Source organism: Triturus cristatus, chromosome 1_2 (assembly GCF_964204655.1).
Source record: "Triturus cristatus chromosome 1_2, aTriCri1.1, whole genome shotgun sequence".
Classification (NCBI taxonomy): domain Eukaryota; kingdom Metazoa; phylum Chordata; class Amphibia; order Caudata; family Salamandridae; genus Triturus; species Triturus cristatus.
The window spans coordinates 522,221,434-522,235,631 of record NC_140580.1 but is presented as its reverse complement, the minus strand read 5'-3'; the positions used below and the strand labels follow the sequence as shown (position 1 = coordinate 522,235,631).

Here is a 14,198-nt window from a genome sequence, read left to right as displayed (position 1 = left end):
TAGCCTGAATGTGAAAGTCCTGTGATTTGCAATATATATATTTTTATCTAGTGTTTCTGGGTGACTGTCAGCCCTTCAACCAGTCACCTGCAAGGCACTTTATGTACTGGTTTCATATGCGTCCTTCAAGGCCATAAAGGTTTTGCAGTCCACTCCCTCAAATTACATTGAAGTAAAAGAGCATTACACAGGTCCTATTTGCTCCCAAACACCAGACTTCCAATACAAACTCAGGTCACCATTGTCATTACCAACTCTTCTGAGCTGCTTCTTGGTTCTGGGGATCTGGAATTGGCATATCAATGTTGAAGATTGAAGGCATATTTTTCCCTTCTCAGTGGTCACTAGCAGGATGCTCGAGTATTCACCTTACAACCGGCAATTGTTGTAGTGGCCGAATGAAGGGCTGCTTGATGTTGTTCTGTAATATTTCCTTTGAGTGTCTGCATCAATGGTTTGAGTTCACTTGTCTTCTTATCTGTATTGATCCTTACAATAGACCTTAGGAATTACAGCAAATGGATGCTTGGCTTCATGTATCACGCATGCCTTGTCTTAGCCAGTGAGCTGTGAAAACAGCCATCTCATTTGTTGTAAACAAACCTAAGATCCTGTGTTTTCCAGGGGATAAACCTGAGTGGTGGCCAGAAGCAGCGCGTCAGTTTGGCCAGAGCTGTCTACAGTGATTCTGATATTTTCATTCTGGATGACCCGTTGTCCGCTGTTGATGCTCACGTCGGGAAGCACATTTTTGAGAAGGTGGTGGGACCGAACGGCCTGCTAAAGCACAAGGTAAGCATGAGGAGAGGACTGCTTTCAACTCTGGGGCCTGATCATGTTCTCACTGACCTTGTTCTAAGTCTCTGGACCATTTCTTATGTTCCATTCCATTCCTTCATCTATGTATCTACCACAGATTTTTACAGCCGAACAATCTGCATCAACTCAACTTGCTGTCAGTCCAGGCCAGACAAACTCTTCAAGCAGGCATGTTTTCAGCCTCTTTATGGATTTAGCCCGTGATTGTTTATTCCCAAGGCTTGGTTATGCCAAATCGTGAAGCTCAAGTGAATTACATATAGTTTGTGCCACCAAGTATTTTGACGTGGCAGGAAAAGGGTGTCCTTGGGCTACAGGAAGGGATTCCACATCAAAGCGTGGGGGTCCATGTGTCATGTCCTGAACCCTGTGACTCTTGTGGGGTCCAGGGTACTTGGACACTTTGGTATGTTGGTGCATGGCTTGAGGGGACTTGCGCTGGGAACCATAAGAAGTGCCTTCTCAAGATTACTTTGTAACCAAGAGAGGGCTCTGCAGTTTGGAGAGTGGTGTAGTTGGATTTTTTAGTGAAACTGCCTGAATGGATTCTATTTAGTGAGATGTTTTCTATGCATGAAACTTTATATGCAAACTGCATGTGTACTGCCTCAGGTTTCCATACACCTAGGCAGTTGTCTGAAGTGTGGCAATGTAATTGAAGAGTCTAAAAATTAGAGGTGAAAGGTATAACTGAAGGCAAAATATATTTAATAGTAGAAGGACCAGTTTGGTGATGAGTCTTTTCGGTGAGTTGAGGCCCATGGGTTCCCCACTTATAGATTGAAATTCCAAGAATGACATATTTCCATGCTTTGGTAAGAAATGAAGTTCCACCAAGAATCAGTGATACTTAAACAAAGGATTTAAAAATGGAAGCTAATATTGAACTGTAAAAACTGAGCCATTTATCTGTAAGGATTGTGACGCACAGTCCATTTCTCTTTCACCCTCGGAGACCAAGCACAGGGATGAGAGCTTAGCAACTGGAAAAACCAAGGTCACTGGGAATATGGGCCAGAGCAAAGAAAGAAGAATGAAGTGAATTTGAAAATGGGCAGTCATCGGCAAGACAATGAGAAGGTGTAACGAGCCAACCACTTGTTAATTCATGCTAAGGGGTGTGCCTGGGTAAGGACAGTGCAAACACCCTTAAATTCTCGTGCAAAGCCAAATCAGCTAAATTAGCGTGACCTAGAATTATGTTAAGTTCATATGGTAAGTGAAACCAGGCAATATTCAGGGCGCAAACGATATATCACTGATATGCCTATATGTAACCTGTGCTTAACATTAAAGCAGACATCTTACATGTCAGACCACTGTGGTGTTATCTATTCTTGAGGGTCTGTGAAGGGAACGGAAAAGTCCCCTTCATGGCGACAGACATGCACCCCTACCCTGAGTGCCCCAGCTGTATGGGTATCTGGACCCCTGGTACTGATTTTTGTTCATGCACGAACAGGTATTATGCATGTGCGCAATGACCTAGGTTTGCCTCAAGGTAATATGGTCTTGTTTGATCAGTAGAGGTGGACCAAGCAATGCACTCATAGTGATTGAAGACAACTGCCCTTTTCCTAGAGTTAATTGACATAAGTGTGGGGTTGACATCATGCCCGTTTTGTAAAAATCAGTAGCGTGAACAAACCTTTTTACCCATGTTACTAGAGTGGTGCCTAGTGCCCCACTTATGTAAAGTTCCACAACTGTGCAAATGAAAGAAAGGTTACCCCTGGGTACTTTTAGGTCTAAGAGGAGGGGAGAACAACAAATAAATAAGGAAAGACCTCTTATCTGACCTGTCTTGTTCCTGTGGAAATTAATCTCTAATATACTACACAAACCCCCACATGTGCACAGTTACTCAAAAACCATTTTAATTTCTTTATATGTCATTTTATTTGCTTTTTTTATATAAAAATAGAGACAAAGGTATACATAACAATATATTCACAATTATCAAATGGACATCTGATTCACATGTAAAACATACACTTTGTTTCCTCAAAAGTTAGACAACGTATTTGTATAGAACCAAAAAATTTTTTGGGGGATTAGAGACCCCAAGGAGAAAAAAAGAATTTTTAGAAAAACCATCACATCCACATTCTCACTTCTCATTCACTCCTGCATGCTAACAAACATTCTCCACAAATCATTTTTCATAAAAAACCAACAAACCATCTCTAAGGATCCTACTTCAATAATACTGTAGGCAAAATTAATCTCTATCCATAAGATTTAAACACTTATTGATATGCCCTAGAATTCTGAGGTCATAAAATTATCAAATCGAATTCTTCTGAGGATCTCTTCAGAGTGTGGTTGTTGTTTCTGGTCGGTCGACGTACGTTTCGGAGACTAACTGTAAGTACCGTGTCTCCTTCTTCAGGACCAAAGTGTTCTTCCAGAACTCACAGAGATACTGTGTAGTAAAGGATTGGGGTTCTCTCTGTAGAGAAAGAATTTTGTGAGTGTAAGACTGCCACTAGGGGGAATTAGATTACACAAGGTTCTGTAACTGAGTAATTGCTCTAGCTTAGTTAGAGTCAAAAACAGCTAAAAATAATTTTTGGACGCATCACTACATCGTTTCAAGCAGTATTTTAAGTCAAAAAGAAAGGGATAGTGCCCAAGTTATGAGTAACCCGTTAGTGCTTCAAAATGCAAGAAAAAAAAAAAAAAAAAAAAAAATTTTGTGTCATAGAGAAATTTAGAAACACCATGAGCTGGGTAGAGGAAAGAGAGAAAAATCTAAGAGAGGGCATTTAACGTGATATTCTCCTACATGTATCGATCGGATTTGCCTCTGTTATCCCGACACCTATTCCGGGCTTCTACTGTTCTGATGGAGGTAAGGACAGTATTAGGTCCTACATTTTTACCTTTAGAAGCCAACAGAAAGTAGATATTTTAATGTCGTTGAGTCTCGTCTTAGGCACTTTGGTTAGTTTATACTCTGTGACTATCTTGTGCGTATCTTGCAACATGTGATTGCTGACTTTTAAATTGTTGTTTTGTGCAATAACTAACTACTTTGGATATAACTGACTAGGAAGTAGGAACACTATCAATATCGGCAGAGAGTTACGCGATACTGCAGCATGTCATTTTCATTATTTTTTCAAAGTATATGTTTTGACCACATGCCTGATATATAATTATTACACATTGATGTGATTCCTAGCCGAGCCTAGCATATGGCGTGCGCCATGCCTAGTATAAATATTAGCAAACATACTCAGAATTAGTCATATGCTTAGCAGGCATCTCAGTACCACAATACGGTACGAGATGCCGAGTGGCACGCAGCTAATATACACTCAGTTTGAGTCTTCGTGACACTCAAAGATACTATCATGTTTTTGGTATATCCAACGGTCATCCGACCGAAATGATTGCGTTAGCGACACTATGGTTTCTCTATCTTTTTAGATCGAATAATGGATAACTACGAGCCAAACTGTACACGGAGACAGGTTTGACATACAGCACACCAGGTCTACTGCATTGTAATAATTTTGGGTAAGCAGTACTGAGTACTCCAGCTTAAATTCCTGGTAGCCGAATTGTGTGGGTTGGCACGCCTGAGATACATATACCTTTATTTTTCATTCCTAGATGAAACTGCAACAAACCACCAGACGCGGTGGAATTAATCGTTTTTGTTGCATTCTCGAACATGCGATTTGTATGAATGAGCAATGGCCCCACGTACCTAGACAGACGCAACATAGCCATTAAGGGTGAGACAACCATAAACATGTGTTCTGTTATCTTACAGTGATGAATTCTAGTATAGAACCGGAGAGCAATACTTTACCATTCTTGCATCTTTTAGACCTTGGGAATACCACAGTCCCCATCAGAACAGTAGAAGCCCGGAATAGGTGTCGGGATAACAGAGGCAAATCCGATCGATACATGTAGGAGAATATCACGTTAAATGCCCTCTCTTAGATTTTTCTCTCTTTCCTCTACCCAGCTCATGGTGTTTCTAAATTTCTCTATGACACAAAAATTTTTTTTTTTTTTTTTTTTTTCTTGCATTTTGAAGCACTAACGGGTTACTCATAACTTGGGCACTATCCCTTTCTTTTTGACTTAAAATACTGCTTGAAACGATGTAGTGATGCGTCCAAAAATTATTTTTAGCTGTTTTTGACTCTAACTAAGCTAGAGCAATTACTCAGTTACAGAACCTTGTGTAATCTAATTCCCCCTAGTGGCAGTCTTACACTCACAAAATTCTTTCTCTACAGAGAGAACCCCAATCCTTTACTACACAGTATCTCTGTGAGTTCTGGAAGAACACTTTGGTCCTGAAGAAGGAGACACGGTACTTACAGTTAGTCTCCGAAACGTACGTCGACCGACCAGAAACAACAACCACACTCTGAAGAGATCCTCAGAAGAATTCGATTTGATAATTTTATGACCTCAGAATTCTAGGGCATATCAATAAGTGTTTAAATCTTATGGATAGAGATTAATTTTGCCTACAGTATTATTGAAGTAGGATCCTTAGAGATGGTTTGTTGGTTTTTTATGAAAAATGATTTGTGGAGAATGTTTGTTAGCATGCAGGAGTGAATGAGAAGTGAGAATGTGGATGTGATGGTTTTTCTAAAAATTCTTTTTTTCTCCTTGGGGTCTCTAATCCCAAAAATTTTTTTTTGTTTCTATACAAATACGTTGTCTAACTTTTGAGGAAACAAAGTGTATGTTTTACATGTGAATCAGATGTCCATTTGATAATTGTGAATATATTGTTATGTATACCTTTGTCTCTATTTTTATATAAAAAAAGCAAATAAAATGACATATAAAGAAATTAAAATGGTTTTTGAGTAACTGTGCACATGTGGGGGTTTGTGTAGTATATTAGAGATTAATTTCCACAGGAACAAGACAGGTCAGATAAGAGGTCTTTCCTTATTTATTTGAAGTTCCACAACTGTGTACATAACTTGTCTGGGCCTGAATAATGACGATAAACAGAACCATGCGATGTTTGTGTGTGTGTGATGTGTTGTGTGTGTGCCTGTGCATGGTACATAAGGCGGAGGCCTTTGGTTCACATTTTGAAAGCCCAAGGCTTGTACAGGCTAGTTGGAGGTGAGGAATGCAACCCCAGACAGGAGATGTGGATTGCTGACATTCCTTAGGACTTGGTTGGGAAAAGAAACACACTGAAGAAGGGGAGCAGAGCATCCTTAGTGCATAAAAGAGGTCTCTTTGATTCAGAAAGAATTACTGGTCAGTGGGGCATGGGCTTGTTGTCAGGTGACTTGGTAGGTCTGATAAAGTTAGCACAGTAGAACCAGGAAATTATAATAGAAAGAAGGGATTAGGCATTTGAACATCTGTAAAAACATATTTTAGTGGAGGCTGACAGCCAGGTGTGATGCCCAGTTACTCCCTTGGCCTGTGTTATGGGTCGATCAGAATTGGAGACACTCCTGCTGTTGAAGACTGTCCATCTGATAAAGGACAGGACACTTTAAAAGAGTCGACATCCACAACACAAATTTCAATTGACCAAACACTAAATCCCATCTGTCGCTGTATGTGGACTATGAAGGTGGGAGCATAAGACTCACAAGCTGTTCATCAGCATGGAAAGATTAGCAAGACTTTGAACTGCAGCAACCAAGACTGGGGACTAGGATCTGCTATTCTCCCTGTTGATCGAGCACCCATCACCCAGGAGGTCAAGACTACTTGCTGTGAGCCTGGATCACCAGCCTTCTGCTGCCTGTCAAAACCAGTGTACCCTATGAGTAAGCCTAGAGGGAGCACATGTCAACTGGATTCTGCTAAGCGAAGTGTGAGACGGCCATCTGCCCTTCTCGTCATCATGGCAACAACCCCAGTTTGCAAGGTGGGAGCCATTGTGAAGGTTATGGTTGTTGCCTTTGCTGTGGTGTAACCAGCAAACCCCAGTGCCAGGTGGGGACTAGTACAAATAGTAGGGCTGTCACCCATGAACATCATGCCAAGAGGATCCCTGCCTAAACATCTACAAGGAAGGACCTACCCCGGAGACCACTGCTCATGGTAACACTTATTGAAAGCTGAAGAAGCCACAAAGGAGACTTCTGACACTGCCGCAGGCTGTCTTCAGACTGCAACAGCTCCAATGCATCACCTGAAAGGGACTGTGAGGCACTTTGGTCGTCTGGCATCAAGAGGTCAGAGCACGAGAAGAAGCAACCTGATCCTCCTAAAAACTCCCTGGCTCCTGCTGGTTGGTTAAAACTGATCCGAGACAGCCAGGCCTCCCTAGGACTTGCACACTGCTTAACTTGACTCATAAGGCCATAACAATACTTTGTTGCATGTTGAATAGCATGAGCCACACCTGAAAGTCGCCTCCATTAATGAATGGGGAAATGCGGCTCTATTAGAAGGGAGGAGGGAGTTCAGGAAACTGTACTAGGGGATTCTAGCTCACCGACCTTAAGAGAGTTAGGGTCTGATTTAGAGTTTGGCAGATGGGTTACTCCATCACAAAGGTGAAGGATATCCTATCCTTCATATTACAAGTGCCATTGGATATGAAGGTCTTGTAATATGGCAAACATATTGGACAGATAAACCTGTCCACCGAAATGTAATCAGACCCTTAGTGTGAGGTGTACATACTTTATCACAAAAGTGAGTATTTGACTGGACTATGAGTTTATTGAGCTTTCTCTTCATACTTTGAGTATGGTGCCTGTTTATGTCTTGCACCGTAGTTCCACATGAGAAGCCCTAGACTGCTAAGTCCACGCTACCACTGAAAGTCAAGTGCTGAACTGTTTGTACTTGGCCCAGCTGTTTAGGCCCATAGTAGTTCGGGCTCCGGGTCAGCAGGAGTAAAAGCCACAACCCCCACATTTGAGCCCAGTAACTGCTGTCTGCCCTGTGGCCCTCTGAAAGAGGGTTTAACAGTGTTCCTTGAGTGCAAATCCTATTCTAGACACTGCTTACTTTGCCTGTGTAAGACCAGATTTATGAATAAACAATAATGTTCATTTCATGTGTCTAGGTTAGCATAAGTAGGTTAAAAGTAATTTAATGGGCCTCACTAACAGCTGAGAAACATGAGTTTTTAAACATTGCACACTGTGCATGATTTCTCTTATGCTTATTTGCTTGGCACTGTTTTAAGGGCATTGTAACAACTAATGTGCTTTGGAAAAAGCCTGCATATAATGTTTCAAATGCTCAAAGTTAGTTAGTGCTCCTTGCTGGTTCATACTGTGCTCCATTCAATGTTGTGTAGTTTATTGTTTAGTAATGCAATGTAATTTCCCTTTGTCTGTAGGTGAGAGGTACTCATAAGCTATTCATTGTGAGAGGGTTTCTAGAGTGAGTCTGTTTTACAAGACATAATTTCTAAAATGTTGATTGGTTTCTGTCAATGTAACATTATTAGCAGAGCCTATGGTGCTACTTTACACCATGCAAAGGGCAAAAGCCACTGCTCCTGTGACACTATACACTGTGTAGGCCAGACATCCCTTGCCTTTTGAATTGAGCAGTCCTTACTCCACTTATTATATTCTGAACTTAGACTATTTTCAGAGATTTAACCTTATTCTTCAGAGACAGACATCATGTCAGTCCTCTTATTTACCCTGGACTTTGATACTGATTTAATTTGTCTAAACAATTATCTTTTTCTTTCCTGGAATGAATCTTAATGTCAAAGAAACCTTCATGGTTTAGACCTTGAATTTTGTCCAGCGTGGATTTGCCTTTATTTGCCTGGGGCCCACGTCCTTTGGACTCACATGACCCCGATCTTTCCTATCTACCCTTATATTAGTTAAAAATGACAACACCTTTAGGTCATAGTGCAAGGCGGAATATCCCACAAAATAGGCATTTTTTTTAGCAACAAGCACTGTTGATGACGTCATTAGCAAGCGACTTCAGAAATCTGACTTTTCGCTCTTTTTCGAAATGCAGCACTGCAGTATTTCACTTATCAGTTCATTGTTTGAAACATAGTAAATTTGGCCAATAATGTCTGTTATACTGAGTTACCATAGGTAGCTGCATTATAATTTCCCAAAGTACCCAGTGTACAGAACCATTCAGGCTATAATGTCCCAAAGGTGATATCAGTTGCCCTAAAGGAAAGGTCCAAATTAAATATGCTTAATTCTTATCTTTAGTCAGTGTCGTATTAAAATGCTTCGTACCCTGAAGCCGCTGATTTGCCTTTTAGTGCTCATTCAGCAACATTGAACTAGCATTACATAGCCATATTTATTATTTATTCTCCATTGCAGACCAGAATCTTAGTAACCCACGGCGTGAATTTTCTACGGCACACGGATGAAATTGTGGTGCTGGTGAATGGAGCGGTCACTGAAACTGGATCCTTCAAAACTTTATTGGCCAACAAGGGGGCATTTGCAGAGTTTCTAAACACTTATGCAAAACAGGAACAGAGCCAGGATGAAGGAGAGGCCACAGGTATATAACTTATTGAACATGGAATAAAACAAAACGCATATGCTGTTGGAGATGCTGCATCCATACTATATGTGCACTCTATTGCTGTCCCCTGTTCGAGAGCCCTGGCCAACTCTGTTTGGCCTACTCAGAATTATCAGTGAGCCTCTCACAGTTTCAAAAAACTTGGACAACACGTCTATCTGTGAGTATGATGATACATGTACAAGTAACATACCTCTGCACGCACCAATCAGAGACACCAGCATGTGATTCTTTTTGTGGAATTGCATGTGACTATGTGTCAGGTAAGTGGTGATAAAGAACTGTTTGCAACAGTACTGGATGAAGATTGTGAGCATATGATGATCATCTACAGGCTTATTTGTTTTTTGATTATATACTGTGTGACCTGGGGATAATCTAATACCAGAAAATAGCAATGACCCAAAACATACTTCATCCTCCAATGTTGGACATCCTTGAATCTCACAATTCTCTCTCTTCCGCCCCAAGTGTTACATTCATTTGTATTTCATGCTATGCAAATGACCATACGTAAAACCTATAATGTGGCATGTCGTGCTTGTATTCCTGGTGCTGTGGTATGTTGACGGTCTGCTATGGTGTGATGTCATATTATTTGGTTTATTATGTTTATGGCCAAAATTCCTGCTTATACCCATGCTTCGATTCATCAAGGGATTCCTGGTGCTCATTAATGCATTAACTAATGCAGATTTCTACTCCACAAGTGTGGGAAGTGAGTGTTCCTAGATCTAGTTTGCCTTGAAAGTTTGGAACACCCCCAGACATGTACATTTGTGGACATTCCCACGCTCTTCTTTGACACATTTCCACCCTGCAAATGCTCGGAGAATTACTGAAGCCAAATCTGGGCATGAGTCATTCCCCTTCACTTCATAGAAGGAAAAATGTTTTCTCCCATGGAGCTAACCGAAAAGAAACAAGCATTGGCATAGCCAATAGGTCTCGCCTTTGGGACCTTATAAATGTTTGGTTATGCAGCACAATATCCTTGGTGCAACAACATCAACTGTTGCATGGTTAAACACTTATAAGGTCCCAAAGGCGAGACCTATTGGCTATGCCAATGCTTGCTGTCCTCTTGCAGGGGGACCCTTCAGGGGCCAGCTGCCTTTAAGGAGCCGTACCCGAAAAAGGGACTGTTTAGGAGTGTCCTTACCGCCCAGAGTCAAGAATACTTGGCCCCTAGCTCCTTGATGGCCCCAGCACCTATCACCTAAACTCAACTAAATAAATAAAAAAATCATAAAATAAAATGCAATTGCACTGGTTAGTGGCATCATGCACATGGTAGTGATACACTTCAAATTAACAGGACATGTATAGTTAATCTGTAGATGCCTCACACAGTGTTGTGTTTCAGCCATTAACATTTGATCAGGCAGAAGTGATAAGTGAGCCTCTGCTGGGATAAATTGACCTTTTCTTCAGAGCTCAATAAAACATTTTTTTTAGTTATAGCCACCAGATGGCACTGCTGATAAAACAATAAGAATAGCAAGGAGACGAGTAGCTTTTAGTGGAACGTTCACAAGAACGCGTGTCTTTCACACGAGGAAAACACATTTCAAATCCAATGGTTTAAACATGTAATTCCGATGAACTTGTATTGCCATAAATCAGGCTTTCACCCAAGGACGTCATGTATTTCTGATTAAAAAAATTAACACTTCAGCTCGAGTAAATTCAAACAACTATCAAGCACGATGTTAACTATAAGAGGAGATTCTACTGTCTTATCATTAATGATCCCGAATTGGCAAATACAAAGAAACAAAACCATAACAATGTTTTGGGAATTTTGTGGTAAAAATAAACCTGTTTATGTAGGGTAGTGACTCCTTTTAGTTATACAGATGATGATAAGAAAGAAGTGCATTGATAAATCACCCATGTCAGGACAGTATACTGCACACAATCACAGGGCCGCTAGTATTATGCGATTCTGTGGCAGCTACTTTTTGCTTATAATTAAGGATCTATCACATCTTTTAGTTGCTTATGTATTCGGCTGTTAAACGGGTACTATTTAGGTAAAATCTTTGCCCAGGCAGTATTATTATGTGTAAAAAGCATTGGTCGCGGGGAATGCAAAGATGGGGGCTGCAGCGGGAGAGAGAGGCGGAGGGAGTTGTGTGCACGCGTGCCGGCAAACACGCAAGTGGTGCGCGCGCAGCAGCGCCCAAAGTGAAAGTAATCAGAAAGCTGGCAGCTGTGCACATTCACGCTCGCGTGAACGCAAGAGCCATGGCCAGCAAAAGCCGGTGGGAAGCACTTTTAAAACCCCACTTACTAAAAGTCGAGCAACAGCGCATGTGCTCCTGTAGGTTCGACATAAAAACGTGCTTTTGCCCACGGGCTCCATTCTCTTTATGCGGATTCCTCACTAGGTTGAATTCCACATAGCAGGAACATTAATCTCCAGTTAACAGGCACATGACATTCCCAGTAGTTTGACTAGAACCCTGGAACTGGCCCAGCCTTCGAGGTGTGCTACAATACTGGGAAATAACAAAGACACATACAAGTATTTTCAGACCATGAGCTAACTCGGTGCTCATGCGTTTTTGGTTTTATCGGTGAACAGGTCTCACCGACTGTAAGAGTCAGGTTAACAGGTGGGATTCCTGACATTTATGGAGATGTGTCAGTCTCTGACCAGGGAAGGTTTGTCTAAATTCCGCAGTTTATGATATATTGAATTCTGTGTTCACACAAGAGCATATGGGATCATTTTCCAATCAGTGTCAAAAAAGAAATATAGAAAGAAAATCAGATCAAAGCAATAGGGAAAGGAAAGCACAAAAGCAGCCGTGGCCGCTGCAGGTAAGAGCGGTGTGGCCAGGTGAGGGAGGGTTTTCGAGAGACAACATTGAGGGAAAATTAATTATTTATTAAATTTCCCCTCATGGCTGTCTTTCGAAATCCCCCCTCACAGGGTCTCACCGCTCTTACCTGCAGCGGCCGCGGCTACTCAAAAGGAGTTTTATCAGCAAGAAAGGGTCTGGGAGTCCTCAGTGGGAGATGCATTGTTGACCTATGCTGCTCCTCCCAGCTCCAGCCTGTGCATACCTGCAGTGGCATGCTTTGGTAATGCCCCAGAGTGCTGGTGACGTGAAAGAGAAGCATTTCTTAAAATGTGCTCATGTTTTATGCTGTGCTTGCCCTCAACGAGGATGCCCAGTCAATGTTAAGAATTCATCAGACTTTGTGATGTTCTCGTTTCAGTGCCAGTTCTAGCTGAAGAGGAGGATGACGGTGAACCAACAGAACACAGTGCAGAGGAGCTTCCAGAAGATGTGGTCACGGAAACGCTGAAGAGGGAGAATAGCACCCATTTCCGAAGACACAGCAGGTCCCCCATTTTAACCATAATGTATTTGGCTTTAGAATTATAACTCAGTTAAGAAGAAACAAAAATACGAAAAACAGCAATTTTGAAACAGGAAAGACAAAGCATTTTGTCATCACATTTCCTAGGGTTGTCCAAGGCAAGCATTTCCGTTACGACTAAGTGCATTCTCTTTTATGATTTCTACATAGAAATTCAATCAAGGAAACATATAACCTTGCCAACTGTTTCAAGGTGAAGAGGTTCCAGGAGGATATTGTGTGTTAGGGTTAATCTGCTGGTGTGCATGTTACATTATTTTAGTCATTATTTTAAACGTTTCTGATTGAGTTTTCAACATGACAAATTACAGCTTGCCACCAGCAGTGCCATAGAATAAGGAATAAGTAACAACACAATACAGACCTGGCATTTCAGATATATGAAACCCCTTTCCCATCTAGATCCGCACCACCCCACTTGTCCTTCATCCTAACCATGCTAATACTTTTATACTCTACACAGTTATGTGAAATCCTCTATAAGACTGCCAGTTGTTCCAAATGTTTATTTTCTGGGGCAACCTGTGTCGGATAAGACCTGCTTCTCAGCCAACATGCACCAATCCATGTCCATCTTCCATATTTGCAGAGCTGGTGGCTCTCATGCTTCCCAGAATCTTGCAATGCTGCACTATGCAACTAACCGACTGATAGCTAACCACAGCTTTGAGTACTTGGGTATATCCTCCACCCCCAATACTTTGGCAGCCATGTCGATCTGTTGCCCAGTCACTGGTGACATGCACATCCCCACCTTCTCCCAATATCGCTGTATTTTAGGACAGGACCACAGGATGTGAGAGAAGGAACCCATCTGACCACAGTTTTTTGATACAATTATCCATATCTGTTCTGCCCTTTTTTTTTTTTTGCACTGCACTAGGGTAATAGGCCGGTGCCAATCAGAGCGGTGCGGGGCGTAGACAGACAACGTAATAGTGTATGCAATACTGTAATATGTGTTTTTCACTTTATGGAAAGGGCGCCATCGTTGCAGTTAATGATGTCATCGCGAAATCCCGAATAACCGCTAAAAAAGGAAAATAAGTGAAAGATTTTTATAAAGAAACTTAGTACAAAAATTTGAATTTAAACATGCTTTGATAGAAGTATGTATATAGTAATATGTGAAGGGCAATGTTCAGAATCGATTTTTTACATACTATTTTTGGATGTGTTGGTGGCCATTGAATGTCTGCTTTTGTTTTCTGTTTTCGCCACGTGTCTGCGCGGATCGCAAGTAACGACATCATCGCGGTCTCCAGAGTCCCTGCAAAAACGGAAAATAGGTTTTAGAGATGGTTTTTATATAAACTCTCTAGAAAAACATGACTTTAGAGATTACTGTAAGAAACCTCTAGTGTGTAAAATACTGTAATATGTGTGGATATATGTGTTTTACACTTTGTGGAAAAGGCACAATCATCGCAGTTAATGATGCAATCGTGATGTCACGAATAACGGCAAAAACGGACAATAGGTCT

At 41.3% G+C, this 14,198-nt stretch overlaps 1 protein-coding gene across 2 annotated transcripts in view; it reads left to right on the top strand.

The window, feature by feature from the left end:
* The window catches only part of ABCC2 (ATP binding cassette subfamily C member 2), a 354,899-nt gene that overhangs the window by 235,169 nt on the left and 105,532 nt on the right, over positions 1-14,198 (top strand). For both annotated transcript variants that reach the window (XM_085606294.1, XM_085606296.1), the window contains exons 18-20: positions 625-792; positions 9,108-9,294; positions 12,550-12,676. In XM_085606294.1, coding sequence (XP_085462420.1) covers positions 625-792; positions 9,108-9,294; positions 12,550-12,676 — 482 coding nt within the window. The remainder of the gene's footprint in view (positions 1-624; positions 793-9,107; positions 9,295-12,549; positions 12,677-14,198) is intronic.